The sequence below is a fragment of the Limulus polyphemus genome, unplaced genomic scaffold (assembly GCF_000517525.1).
Source record: "Limulus polyphemus unplaced genomic scaffold, Limulus_polyphemus-2.1.2 Scaffold1165, whole genome shotgun sequence".
NCBI classification, from domain to species: Eukaryota; Metazoa; Arthropoda; class Merostomata; order Xiphosura; family Limulidae; genus Limulus; species Limulus polyphemus.
The window spans coordinates 313,329-325,937 of NW_013666775.1; the positions used below are offsets into that span (position 1 = coordinate 313,329).

At 32.9% G+C, this 12,609-nt stretch overlaps 1 protein-coding gene across 1 annotated transcript in view; it reads left to right on the forward strand.

Moving 5' to 3' along the window:
* LOC106462433 (amiloride-sensitive sodium channel subunit gamma-like) overlaps positions 1-12,609 on the forward strand; it is a gene marked incomplete at its 3' end in the record, with an annotated part of 68,310 nt that overhangs the window by 51,476 nt on the left and 4,225 nt on the right. Inside the window, 6 exon segments of the mRNA XM_022389700.1 lie at positions 7,292-7,399; positions 7,904-8,013; positions 8,965-9,008; positions 9,010-9,089; positions 10,517-10,777; positions 11,249-11,369. Coding sequence (XP_022245408.1) covers positions 7,292-7,399; positions 7,904-8,013; positions 8,965-9,008; positions 9,010-9,089; positions 10,517-10,777; positions 11,249-11,369 — 724 coding nt within the window.

Below are 12,609 nucleotides of genomic sequence, written 5' to 3' on the forward strand. Positions count from 1 at the left end.
GTTTTATTCTCTTTCTATTCTCATTTAACTACAAATATGGCGCTATTGTGCGCCGTTTTTGTTGTATTTAATTACAGACAAACAATCTCAGAGGTTTATTAGTATATAGACTTCGTGCAATTTTCTTGTGTATTGAGATGATAAAAACCATGAAAAGTTATAATTCTTTCAATGGCTGGGATTTGAAATATTTTTAGAAAATGTTTCTTAACGTAATAAAAATGTTTATCAGCATATCTTAAAGTTTAGTATAGTAACAGGTAACTTGCTTTGTGATTGACATTAAGTTGTTTAAATTGCACATCAAAGCAATGAGAAACATTTACCAGTGCTTACAATCTATATACTTAGAGAAGTATGTAGCGAAAATGATTATATACGGTTTAAAGAACCAATGTTAAGCAAATATTTTTTTAATCATTAATACTGAAACTTGGGTAATTGTTAAGTGTATATTTTAGGTTGGCTACTGCAAAATATGGCGGGGAAAGTGTCTCTCCCACTTTCTTTCTAATTATTATTTGGTTCTCAAACTTACTGAAATAAGAATTTGCTCAAACTGGCTCTTTACGCTTGTTCTTTATTATTTTACAAAACATAATCACTTAATTTGATCATAATATGTACATTTTTAAAATTTTTCAGGCCTCGAATGTGTTTGTCATTAAATGATTTGAAATAGCTCATCGTCACTTTTCGTAATGTTGGGAAATGTTGTACAAGTAGAATGCATGACAAAGATTGGCAAACCTATCATCAACTGCAACAGATTACTAGGCCCGTTAACATTGTAACTAAATATATCAGCATACTTTGAGAAGGTGGGTGATAAACATTCAAACAGATTCTGTTATAACGCAGTTTTTGTACACGTAAAGAAGAATGAACCACCACTTCTCCTTTAATGCAGCTCTAAGCTTAGTGATACGTAATAACCAATTACAGTGATTTATCGAAGATTCAACTCACTGTGAAATATTATAATGTTTATGTTAAGTGAAATAGCCAAATTTTCTTTGAAAACAATTATTGTCAAAAAAGTAATTTTTATAAAAAAATAATCGACCAATTATTAGCATGTGAAAAACTTTTATCATGGGTATCGTTGTTTCCCCGAAAGGTAGCCGAAGGAGTTACCTGTTTTAAACCAAACACACAATTATACAGTAGTGTGCTGTCTGTGAGTCAGTCAGTAGACACTAAAATGGCGTCACCTAAGGGACGCTAAACGTTGCAATTTGTACTGAAATGACGACAGTAAAACTTGCACATGCGATGACTCACGGGAAGAATTATGCACTCTGAAAGCTACAACACAGCATGACATATGAGCTTCAAAAGCAAGAAAGAACATTATTTATTACTCTTAACATTAGTTTTATTTACTCTTGAAACAGAACATTTTCGGGGACCCTGCGGAAGTACATCTAGTATAATACCTCATAAAAAGCGTTCAATACCTTAAGGAATTTAAATGAAAACACATAACCCACAGTACCACTTAAAGTGTTTTTTATTTCCTTCCCATTTTATTCACTGTTGCAAAAAATTTTGTTTGGTGTGTTTACCCTAATAGTTGATTTAGTTATATTTTATGTTCACGTTTGCAATCTCCTATAGATGTTTTATATTTCTATGGTTTGAAATATTTTTCATTCTTAGGTATACATAGTTATTTGATGCAATGTTATCGTTTAGAATTTGGAACGTTTTTCATTACATTATTATTTGATAATTACATTTACGTCACCCGCTAGGATCATGATAAGTCAAAGGACTTAGAATATTAAAATCCATTGTGGCTTTGCTATAAGACAAACGAAGAATCAAATCTCACTTTTTATTAGGGTTTTTCTCATGAATTGAAACTATAAGCCCAGAATACTATTGAAATACTGTAAAATCAAACAAGGATATACAAACCAGCGAGAGTTTTTGGGCAAACTTATACTTCAATGATATAAGAGAGCGCAATAAACAGAAATGTGTGAAATCAGAAACTATGCCTTCAATCCGAACAATTTAAAATTTCTTATATATCTAAAATGTAAGTTTGGAGTATTCTATACGTATAAAATTGTTTTTTCCATACAGAATCTATTACTTATTTACTGTTGATTTATTCTTCAAAATACAGATTATTACGACCAGTTTACAAATCGTTTTACATTATGTTTGCTGCTTTTGTCATCAGTTATGCTCATATTTGTCATTATCTTTTTCCGTTTGTTTTAGAGCAAGGCCACATAAGACTATTTTCTGTGGTCACTGCGGAGAATCGAACCCCGTATTTTAGAATTACAATCCGTAAACTAACCATTGTCCCAATTATTACTAGCTAGCGAACAAAAAGAAAATTTATTATATGTTTGTTTCTTTTTGAATTTTGCGCAAAGCTACGCGAGGGCAGTCTGCGCTAGCCGTCCCTAATTTAGCAGTGATAGACTAGAACGAAGGCAGCTAGCCAATACCACCCACCGTCAACTCTTGAGCTACTCTTTTACCAACAAAGAGTGGGAATTGGCCGAACATTATAACGCCCCATCGGCTGAAAGGGCGAGCATGTTCGGTGGCGAGGATTCGAAATTGCGTCCCGCGGATTACGAACCGAGCGCCCCAACCATCATGTCATGCCAGACCTATTACGAATACCTGATAATGTATTTATCTTACTTTTCTCTCTCTACTTGAGAACGGTAGAGACCGATATGTTTTATACGTCACAGTCGTCGGTTTCAATTGTCCTATTGAGTTTTCTTTCCTTCCCGTTTTATTCACTGTTGCAAAGATTTTGTCTGATTTGTGTACCCTAATAGTTGATTGAGTTATACTTTATGTTGTCGTTTGCAATCTCCTATAGATATTTTATGTTTCTATGGTTTGAATTATTTTTCATTCTTAGCTATACATATATATTTCATGCAACGTTATCGTTATCATTATAATTTACATCATAAACTAATGTCAATCGTGTATATCTACTTTTGCACAATTAGTTAACGCTGAAAATAGCGTAATTTGCCTTTAGGACACCTTATAATATGGTCTAATGCAGTATAAGGAAAGTTTAATGATGCAATAAGGCAACACTAAAAATAATCTTGTTTGCCTCGAGGAAAACTTATTTGCATGATACACCAAGAGGGTTTGGCACAAAAAAGGTAGTCGTGACAAAATGTTATACAAGGTTTAACACTTAATTTAGCAGATGGTCAGAAACTAAACACAGACAACAATATTAAGTTTGGGCTCAAGAATGTTTCCTGCTGAGTGGCAGGGAATTTTCTTCTTCTTGCTACTGGTTTCCTTAGTAGCAGTCTTGATCTACTAGTGGATATTCATCAAGCAAAATCTTGGAGAGAATAAGACGTAATACTAATTAAGTTATATAGATACAATATATGCCTGGGATGTTTCGTTCAATCATGCTTGGTGTTTCCTTAACGCGGGATCGTTTATAGGGCTTTTGTGAACTAAATATCAGCACAGTCGTCTCTCTTTCTCATAGTTTAGCAAAATTACCGTATTAATAGAAATCATAATCATTTCCTGAAACTATTTTATTAAAGTCATAGTAAAAAAAAATCATAATATCAACCAATAATAGATTATTGAATTTGTAAAAATAATAATTGAAATCTTTATTGTTTAATTTTATAGGATAAATATAATGTTTAAAAAATTGTAAATCAGTCAAGATTTTATTCTATGACATGTTGTGAATTTCATTACATCATAGATGTCTATTCTAATTTTATAGAACATACTTTGGTCTTGTCTTACAAAAATTTCACATTCAAGTCGAAATAAATATTATTTAAGAATTAATCAGACAAAAGTTTAACAAAACATAAACCTCACCGAACTTAGCTTTTATCTAAATAACTATTTATGTTCTTTATGCATTCCAAAAGGTAGTTTAGTTGAATCAATTGCCAAATGAATAAAATTACATGTTAACACTTTTGGATTCGGCTTATAACTTTTAAGTTTAAAATTAAATAAACAAATGAGGGATGCTATCGAATTTTATCTCGAAAGAGTTACTAAGTTATCTTCCCTACGGAGTTAATAAACTAATTATTAGGTGTCACTGCTGTAATGCTTCTTAAACGATAGTTGACATCTAGGTACTTGATATATTCTACTGACTTGGAACGATTCTACATATTATGTAAAATGGTAAGTTAATAACAAAATATATAATTAAAGCTAACAAAAGGTCTCGTTTATCAAAACGTTATGTCCTCGAGTGTGTGCTTCCCCACAGTGGCACAGCGGTACCTCTGTAGGCTTATAAAAACAAGGTATCGATAGTCGTGGTGGGCAGACTACTGAGTACGTTTGTGGTTAACAACAAAAGTAATTTTTTTAGCGTTTTTCCTCATTATCTAACTATAAATAGATATAAGTTTAGTAGTTTTAATATAAAAACTATTTTATCGAGATATTATTAAGAATAATATTAAAAGGTTCGTGACTATCTGCGATAAATCGTCCTACTCCATTTTCTTCTGTTCTTCTTAAAACATTCTCAAAACACCCTATTCACCATCTGTCACCAGTAGAATCGATCGACAAATCAGTGACACTAATATCTATCACAAAATAACATCTTCAATTGAAATACATAATATATTTATATCTATAAACAGCTAATGTTGCACCTGTTCATATATATATATAGGAGAGGAAAAATGCTACGACTATCTCGGATGTTTCAACAATGGTGGAAACTTTTATGACCCTGTCAAACGTCCAATCGACGTTCTTCCTCAAGATCGTGATGTTATTAACACACAATTCAATTTGTACACCTCTAAAGACAATAATAATTACGAAACATTAAACTCAACAGATAAAAACAACATTTTCAACTGAGGTATCATTCCATCACCAAACACAAAGATCCTTGTTCATGGCTTTACTTTGTGTTTTAGTGGTTTATTGAAAGGCTTTACTTCAACACTTTGTTTAGTTAGAAAATAGAATATTTCTCCTTGTGTCAGAAAAGTACAGCTGGGTTTTATTAGAAACCACTATAGTTTCTGTGGAAACTGACAAGCTTAGACGACAATACTTTATTTTTCCTAAACTGTATATATATTTAAATATACATTCTACTTAATAACCATCCCTATGCTAAAAATGCACACTAAATGATTTTATATAACGCATTATAATTTCGCTTTTTGCAGAATATGAAGGATGAATATCTAAAAGATGATTAAAATATCATTTTAGTTGACTAGAGCAAAGGAAGTTAGTTGCCATGCTATCAATCTGTGGCGAATACAAGACTTTAGGAGCTGAGATAGCCCTGTTGATTAGTCGCTTACAGGTAAAACTAAAAGGGTCAGACCATACAAAAAAAATCATCTGGGTATTAGAAATTGTAAACGTTCCTTTGATAAACAGCTCAATTGGTTAAATGTTTCGACTTAGAGACACTATTTACCGAGGGATAAAATCAAACCTGTTTAAGAATACTAATACAAATAATAAAACTGCTCTAACAAGACAACAATAACTGGTTAGTTGCTAGCAAGAAAAAATAAAGAAGATGATTTTTTGTAAATTTCTTCAAGCCAACCAACTGTTAAGCTGGTTTAATTGATGTGACGAATTTATGAGAGCTAAAAAAAGCAGAATGAATATTGATTGTGAACAAGAACCTTTCAGATGATAGACTATGAAAGCTTTATTAATAGTTATTTACTGTTGAAAAAATTTGAAGATAAGTGACTGATTGGTTTGTTAAATTTGAGAATGGCCAACTGAATTCCTTTTTTTAAGTAGAGATTACATAGTTATCGAAAAAGCTTTGTAACAGTTGGTTTTCACAAATGAAAAACAAAAAATTAAAATAATTTTAAAGTTATGTTGTTATTCCTATTTCTTTTAAGTTCATTTGGTTAAAAGCCTAATAGAGAGTTTAGTTGTTTGTAGCTTATTATTATTATTTTATTCTTAACTATCTAGAAAATGTTATTCAATATCTAAACTGAATTGCACAAAAATCAAGCATACGTAAGCATATGTCTTCTGGATATAATTATAGGTAAGGTATAGCTTAACAGTGGCTGAGCTTTGAATGCAAGATAGAATTAGAGGTGAAGTATGGATTAACGCTGGTCTAGGTTTGCCTAATGAATAAGATTAGGGGTGAAGAATGATTTAACATTGGCTGAGCTTCACCTACTGGATAAAATTAGAGGTGAAGTATGGATTAACGCTGGCCGAGCTTTGCCTAATCGATAAAATTAGGGGTGAAGAATGGTTAGGGCGCTATAATGTGACGGTTAATCCCACTATTCGTTGGTAAAAAAGTTGGCGGTGGGTGATGATGACTAGCTGCCTTCACTCTGGTCTTACACTGCTAAATTGCGGACGGCTAGCGTGTAGCTTTGCGCGAAATTCCTAACACACCAATCCTGGATAGAATTATGAGTGGAGTGTATTTTAACCTTAGATAAGCTTTACAGTATATCAGAAACATATAGTTAGAAACTTAATCAACCAATTACCACCATGTATGTATTATAACATGTATTAACTTACTACCAAAATTTCCTCTTACAGAGCAAGGTAAACAAAATAAGTTGCGACATCACTCAGTTTCACATTTAAGCCATTCTTTCAATTGAAATTATACTTGTAACAATTTCATTTGAGTTTATAGAATATGCCGGACCTTCTTCTAATTAAAATCAGTGGCAGCTTGCCAACAAAAGAGCGAAATTATCTTGCAGGAATTAAGTTGAAAGTTACGCGCAGTGTAAGAAGTCCTTATCTGTGCAGTGTGGTTTACTTTTAAGTTTCGAAATTATCAATTTCTGATGTTCATTTCCATTCACAACCAGTTATACGAGAATATTATTTATGTATACTAACATTATAATATTCTGCCACTTTTAGGAAAAAAAAAAAAAGATGTAAAGGGTCATGTATTATTTATAAAGAACCTGTAACGAAGTTCAAAACAGTCTAACATATGAAAACTCAACCTATGTACATGGAAAAATTCAAGTTAATTCAATTTATACTGTCTTTTGGCTGGTATTTCACTATTATTCGATTTTCGTATTCCTGAAACAAAACATCATACATACTGCAAAGACATAATGAGTTAAAAATTTTTCACAAATAATTTTACACTTAACGTAAAAAAAAAAAAAAGGAAAATTTAAGACATCTCTGAAACAAAGACCGAACAAAAAAAATTTATGAGTTTGTCTAGTTCAAGAGGATTTGTTTGTTTTTAAACGATAAATTGAACGATTCACCACAGGAAATCAAAACATCTATCTAGACAGTGTCCACCTCATTGGCCACAGTCTTGGAGCACATGTGGCTGGCTATGCTGGAGAACGATTAAACAAAGTGAGAAGGATCACTGGTAAGTCTGTTGTTTTTTGTTATAACAACTCCAAGAAACCTAGACATTAAATCACGCCTCAATAGTATATCTTTGTAACTTAGAAAGTTATCTTAATGGAGACAGTGTGGGTCCAATAAATGCGTCTTTCAAATAAAGCCAACAAAAAAGTATAAAACTGAAATTCTGACAATTTTTGTTTTAAGTGAAAGGAAGACTCAAGAACATGTGACAAAATTATTAAAAACGTGAGCTCGTGAAGTTCTATAAATCAAAGATGTTTGCTTAAATTAATAATCTATCTAATAGTTAATATATTTATCAATATATACATATTTTATATGTCTTGGTGTTTTATACATATATAATCAGTACAGACAATTTTAAAAATTCTGATAGTTACAAACTCAGCTTGAATACTGGAGGTTTTTTTTCTATATACTCGGATTTTTCAGTGTGCCTAAAGTATTTCTTTATATGTAATCGATATTTTGTAATTCAAAATACGAGCCATTTAATCCTTAGGACTAGATCCAGCTGGACCCTACTTCACAGGCATGGCTGAAAATGTTCGTCTGGATAAGAGTGATGCGGAATTTGTTGATGTGATCCACACGGACAGCAGCAAGATATTGTTTTTGGAATATTACTATTTTAATCATAATAGTTTTTTATGACGGAACTAGCCAGTTCAGTCAATTGCTGAACATTTTACACTGTTGAAAACATAGTTGCTGAGTTATTTCCAAACAAGAGGAAATCCTCCAAAGCCACGGCACTTGAAATCCTTTTAGGTAGGATTAGAATAAATTAATCTATGACACCTTTTTTTTTCCTCCTTATTCGCTATATTTTTGTACACCAGCAATGCCAATTGTGGGGTGCGCGTATACCTCATTCAATTTTATTACACATCAGGATCTCTACCAGCCTACCCTCAAATTTAAATTATCTTAAGCAGATTGAGGGTAAATCAATCTATGACATCTTGGGCGTGGTCAAATAATCAATCGAAAGGGTTTGACCTCCTAAATCAATAGATCTCAAATCGGTCAAAAGATGACGGAACTATGAGCTAAAAGTTTATAGTTAAAAAACAAGCAAACTCGGAGCCGTTCTACGAGTCTTAATCTGCAAGATAGTTTTTTGGACATTTATAAACATTTGTGTGTTGATTAATTAGTTTGTATCGGCGTTCATGCAAAGCTACATAAAGGACTATCTGCTAGCCCGTCGCTGATTTAACACATTAAAGCGAAGGTACCTAATCAACAACACTCACTACCAACTCTTGGGCTACTATTGTTTGACTGTTACTGTTATAACTCACACACAACCTGAAGTGCGAATCGCGCTTTCGCGGTGACAAGCCTCGAACTACAAATCCTCAGATTCACAGTCTGAGCTCGCTGACTACTAGGCCAGCTCAGCCTCTTAGTTATTTGGCGTAAGAGTCAGATACTATATACATTCTAAGAGAAAAATATTGGACATAAGATATAAATTGGTAAAAGGTTAATACACAGAAACTTTACATTACAGAAGTAAATGACTGTAAGCATTTTCTGAACAAGATCATTTAATTTCTTTTAGGTTTAGGCACAAACGAAGTTGTTGGCCATGTTGATTTTTCCCAACAAAGGAAATGAACAACCAGGGTGTTTATCTGATTCATTGAAAAGATGTTTTACGGATGGTGTTAAGAAAGTGGGTAATGTATTTTTTTTTCTATTTAAGGATATATATGTCTGATTTTGTTGACCTGTACACGTTAGATTCAATTACACCTTTAGTGATTTACGTATGCTTATATAGAAAAGGTTATTGCTTTTTATGAAGTTATATTTTATTGTTAATTTATCCATGATGACCAGTAATACATTTTACATTAGATAAAGATAACCAACGTCTTTTGTTTAAGCCTAGCTCAGCATCGCTGAGAACTAGGTTTCCTTAAAACTAAAGGTTGCAATGAAACTAATTTCAATCAGTTTGAGAATTGTTTCTGGTTAAAAATTCTGAACTAAATCAACAACAACGAAAAATTATATCAAAACTGTTTATGTGAACTCGTGACATTTTGTTGAATTCATTCATAATCGCAGGGTTAACGAAAAAGTTTTTCATTTTATAAAAACTCTTCTTATCATTTCCTGGTTTGTAACAAATATATTTTTAAAAAAGGTGAAACAAAAGCGCATTCCCCGTATTATTTAATTATAAGTTGCCCCCCAGTGGCACAGAGGTATGTCTGCGGACTTATAACGCTAGAATCGGGGTTTCGATACTCGTGATGAGCAGAGCACAGATAGCCCATTGTGTAGCTTTGTGCTTAATTACAAACATCATAAGCTTAACATCTAAAAAATGATACACACCTCTTAAAGCTTTAAATATGGAGTTCTAAGTTTGTCGTTAAACAAAATGTGTACCAAACCTGTTTCTTAAAATTATTTTACCTTTTGATGGTTGTTTTAAGAACACGACATTCATACACTCTAATTTAACACTTTGGATATGCAGAAGGTTGCTGGCAATATATGGTGACAATTTCTATATGTAATCTCCCTGTTCTTATGCAAATATCACCTAAACACGATCTCTTTTGGGAGAGTGACATCACAGCACTTTCTGACACAAGGTTTTCCTATTCCGCAAGTATCAAAGAATGTAAGATGTGAAGTTTAATATTATGAAAGAAAGAGGCATCTGTAGTGTAGATCCATGAAGAAATACCAATTCTGTACGGAGTGGGTGCCATTAGAACATCCAAGTCAATAAAGCAGTTTCTCTGCATGATGCCATTTGCAGGAATGCTCCTTTGGGCTGCTCAAACTAGCCCACTGAATCATTATCCACTCGCAGTCGATGGGCTTTGGGAAACATGTAAACAGAAGGGATACAATACTGATCTCAGTGTATTGCACAAAAACCTCCTCCGGTGAAATTGCACAGAAGAGCAATAGTCTATAATTATAGCCACCGTATTGTTAGAAGAAAGGTCTTTAAGACCAAAACACTTATCCTTATATTGTTACTATACTTTGTTAGTTCCTAATGTTCTGTCTAACATTCAATCTATCTGGATAATGAGATTAGTCCTAATTTGGCTACAAAAGAACTTATTTATTTATATAGGTGTCAGAAGACTTATTCGCTGTGATCATGTAAGAGCCATCGATTATTATCTTGAAGCTTTAAGAAATAAAAAATGTACACCAGTAGGGATTGCATGTGAGCGTTGGGATGATTTTATCAGAGGGAAATGTGCTGATTGTGGTGAAGACAATAGTAAATGCGTCAAGCTGGGACCCCAGGCAGAAGAGTACCTGAAATACAAAGATGACAACAAAAGTCAGAAGCTGTTTCTGAAGACAGCATCAAACGATCCATTCTGTTGTATGTATTTTATTTGCTATCTACTGAAACTTAACATGAAATTTGTTTGCTTAGTTGCTTATAATAGGTGCGAGTATAATTTTATCTACTGTAAGCATTAATTTACCTGAATCTAACATTGGCATATCTGTTTTGCTTTTTTAAAGTAAGATTATATTATACAGTTAAACATGAAACATTTGTGTTAGTGCTATATAATCTAGATAACGTACAAACTGCAAGTCTCCTGTACAGACTGAAACCTGAGTTTATGGCAAATTTTCTGTGTGTAAGATAAAAAAAAATTCTCAAAATATGATACAGATTATCTAATGGAACGAATTTTTACAAAATAGTATAATGTTTCTATGGATGATTAAAAATTCAATATTATGTTATCCCACTCTAAGGCTCTGAAGATATAAAATTATCAAAACCAGCGTTAAGATATGGCAATTAAAAACAGTATTTTACTTATCTTTTGTATTGCAGTATTTCATTACAATGTGGAAGTCAACATTGCTAATCCAGCAAATAGCACTAGCCAGAGAGGTCTTCTGTACGTTACAATGAAAGGTTCTGATGGCAATCTGAAAACGCTCCTCAATGATAGGTAGTTTACCTATTTTGATATGAATGATGGTTAATAAGTGTTGAAGCCATTTTTGGCATGTGTTTATATACATTCTGTCTTTTTTATAAATCATTTAATGAATTGTTATCCAACTTTATATGAAGGAATATCATAAATTAAATGAGAAGTAATTTAAAATTTATAGTTTTAGGTCATAACTTGAATCCAAATGTACTTGTGATAGACTTGTTTTACAGAAGTTCGCGTTTGGACCCACTCCATTGATTTTGACCTATTTTTTATAATTATTAGATTATTAGTATAAAACATCTTTAACAAACACCGTAAAATATATAGATAACAATTCAATACAACATTTTATGGTTTAAGACCTTAACCAATTAAATCACGTAACACTGGCGGATGTGACCTACTCTTGTTAATATTAGGTCGCCAAGAAATTAATATCGCTTTTTTAGATGAAAATACCCAAACAACTTATATATCAAAACAAAACATTTATCAAATGAAATAGTCTCCATTCTTATCGATGATGCTTTTCCATCTTACAATCAGGTTGTTAATGTCCTGATTAAAGACACCACTTGGCTTTGAAGCAAAAAACATGTCGATGTCTTTTTTAACACCTTCCACATTTGCTTATGTTTTCCCATTAAGATGGTGTTGCAGCGAACGAAAAAGATGGTAATCTGATGGTGACATATCTGGAGAATATGGTGAGTATGGGAGAACTTCTTAACCCAACCCCATAATCTTGTGTTGCGTCAAACGTGCCACATGTGGACGTGCATTGTCGTGGAGAAGAAGAACACCTTTCCGATTGACGAGTGAAGGGCATTTCTGGTGAAGGGCTTGATTTAAACGTTCCAGTTGCTGACTATAGATCTCTGCATTGGCAGTTCGCTGTGGAATGAGGAGTTCGAAATGAATTGCTCCTTTAATGTTCCACCAAATGCAAAGCATCACTTTCTGTGGATGGAGTCCAGGTTTTGAGGCCGGAAGTGGTTTTTGTCTAGGACTGAGCCATTGTTTTTGGCATTTAATATTCGCATAGAGAATCCATTTTTCATCACCGGTGACAATTATATCAAAAAACAGTTCACGTGCATTACGCGCCAGAAGATACAAAGCAACGTTCACATGTTCGAAACGATGATCATTGGGGAGTTCGTGAGGCACCCAAACACCTTCTTTATGGAGTTTTCCAATATTCCTTAGATGTTTTGTATTGTTTGTTTCATGAGAAGCATTCAATTTC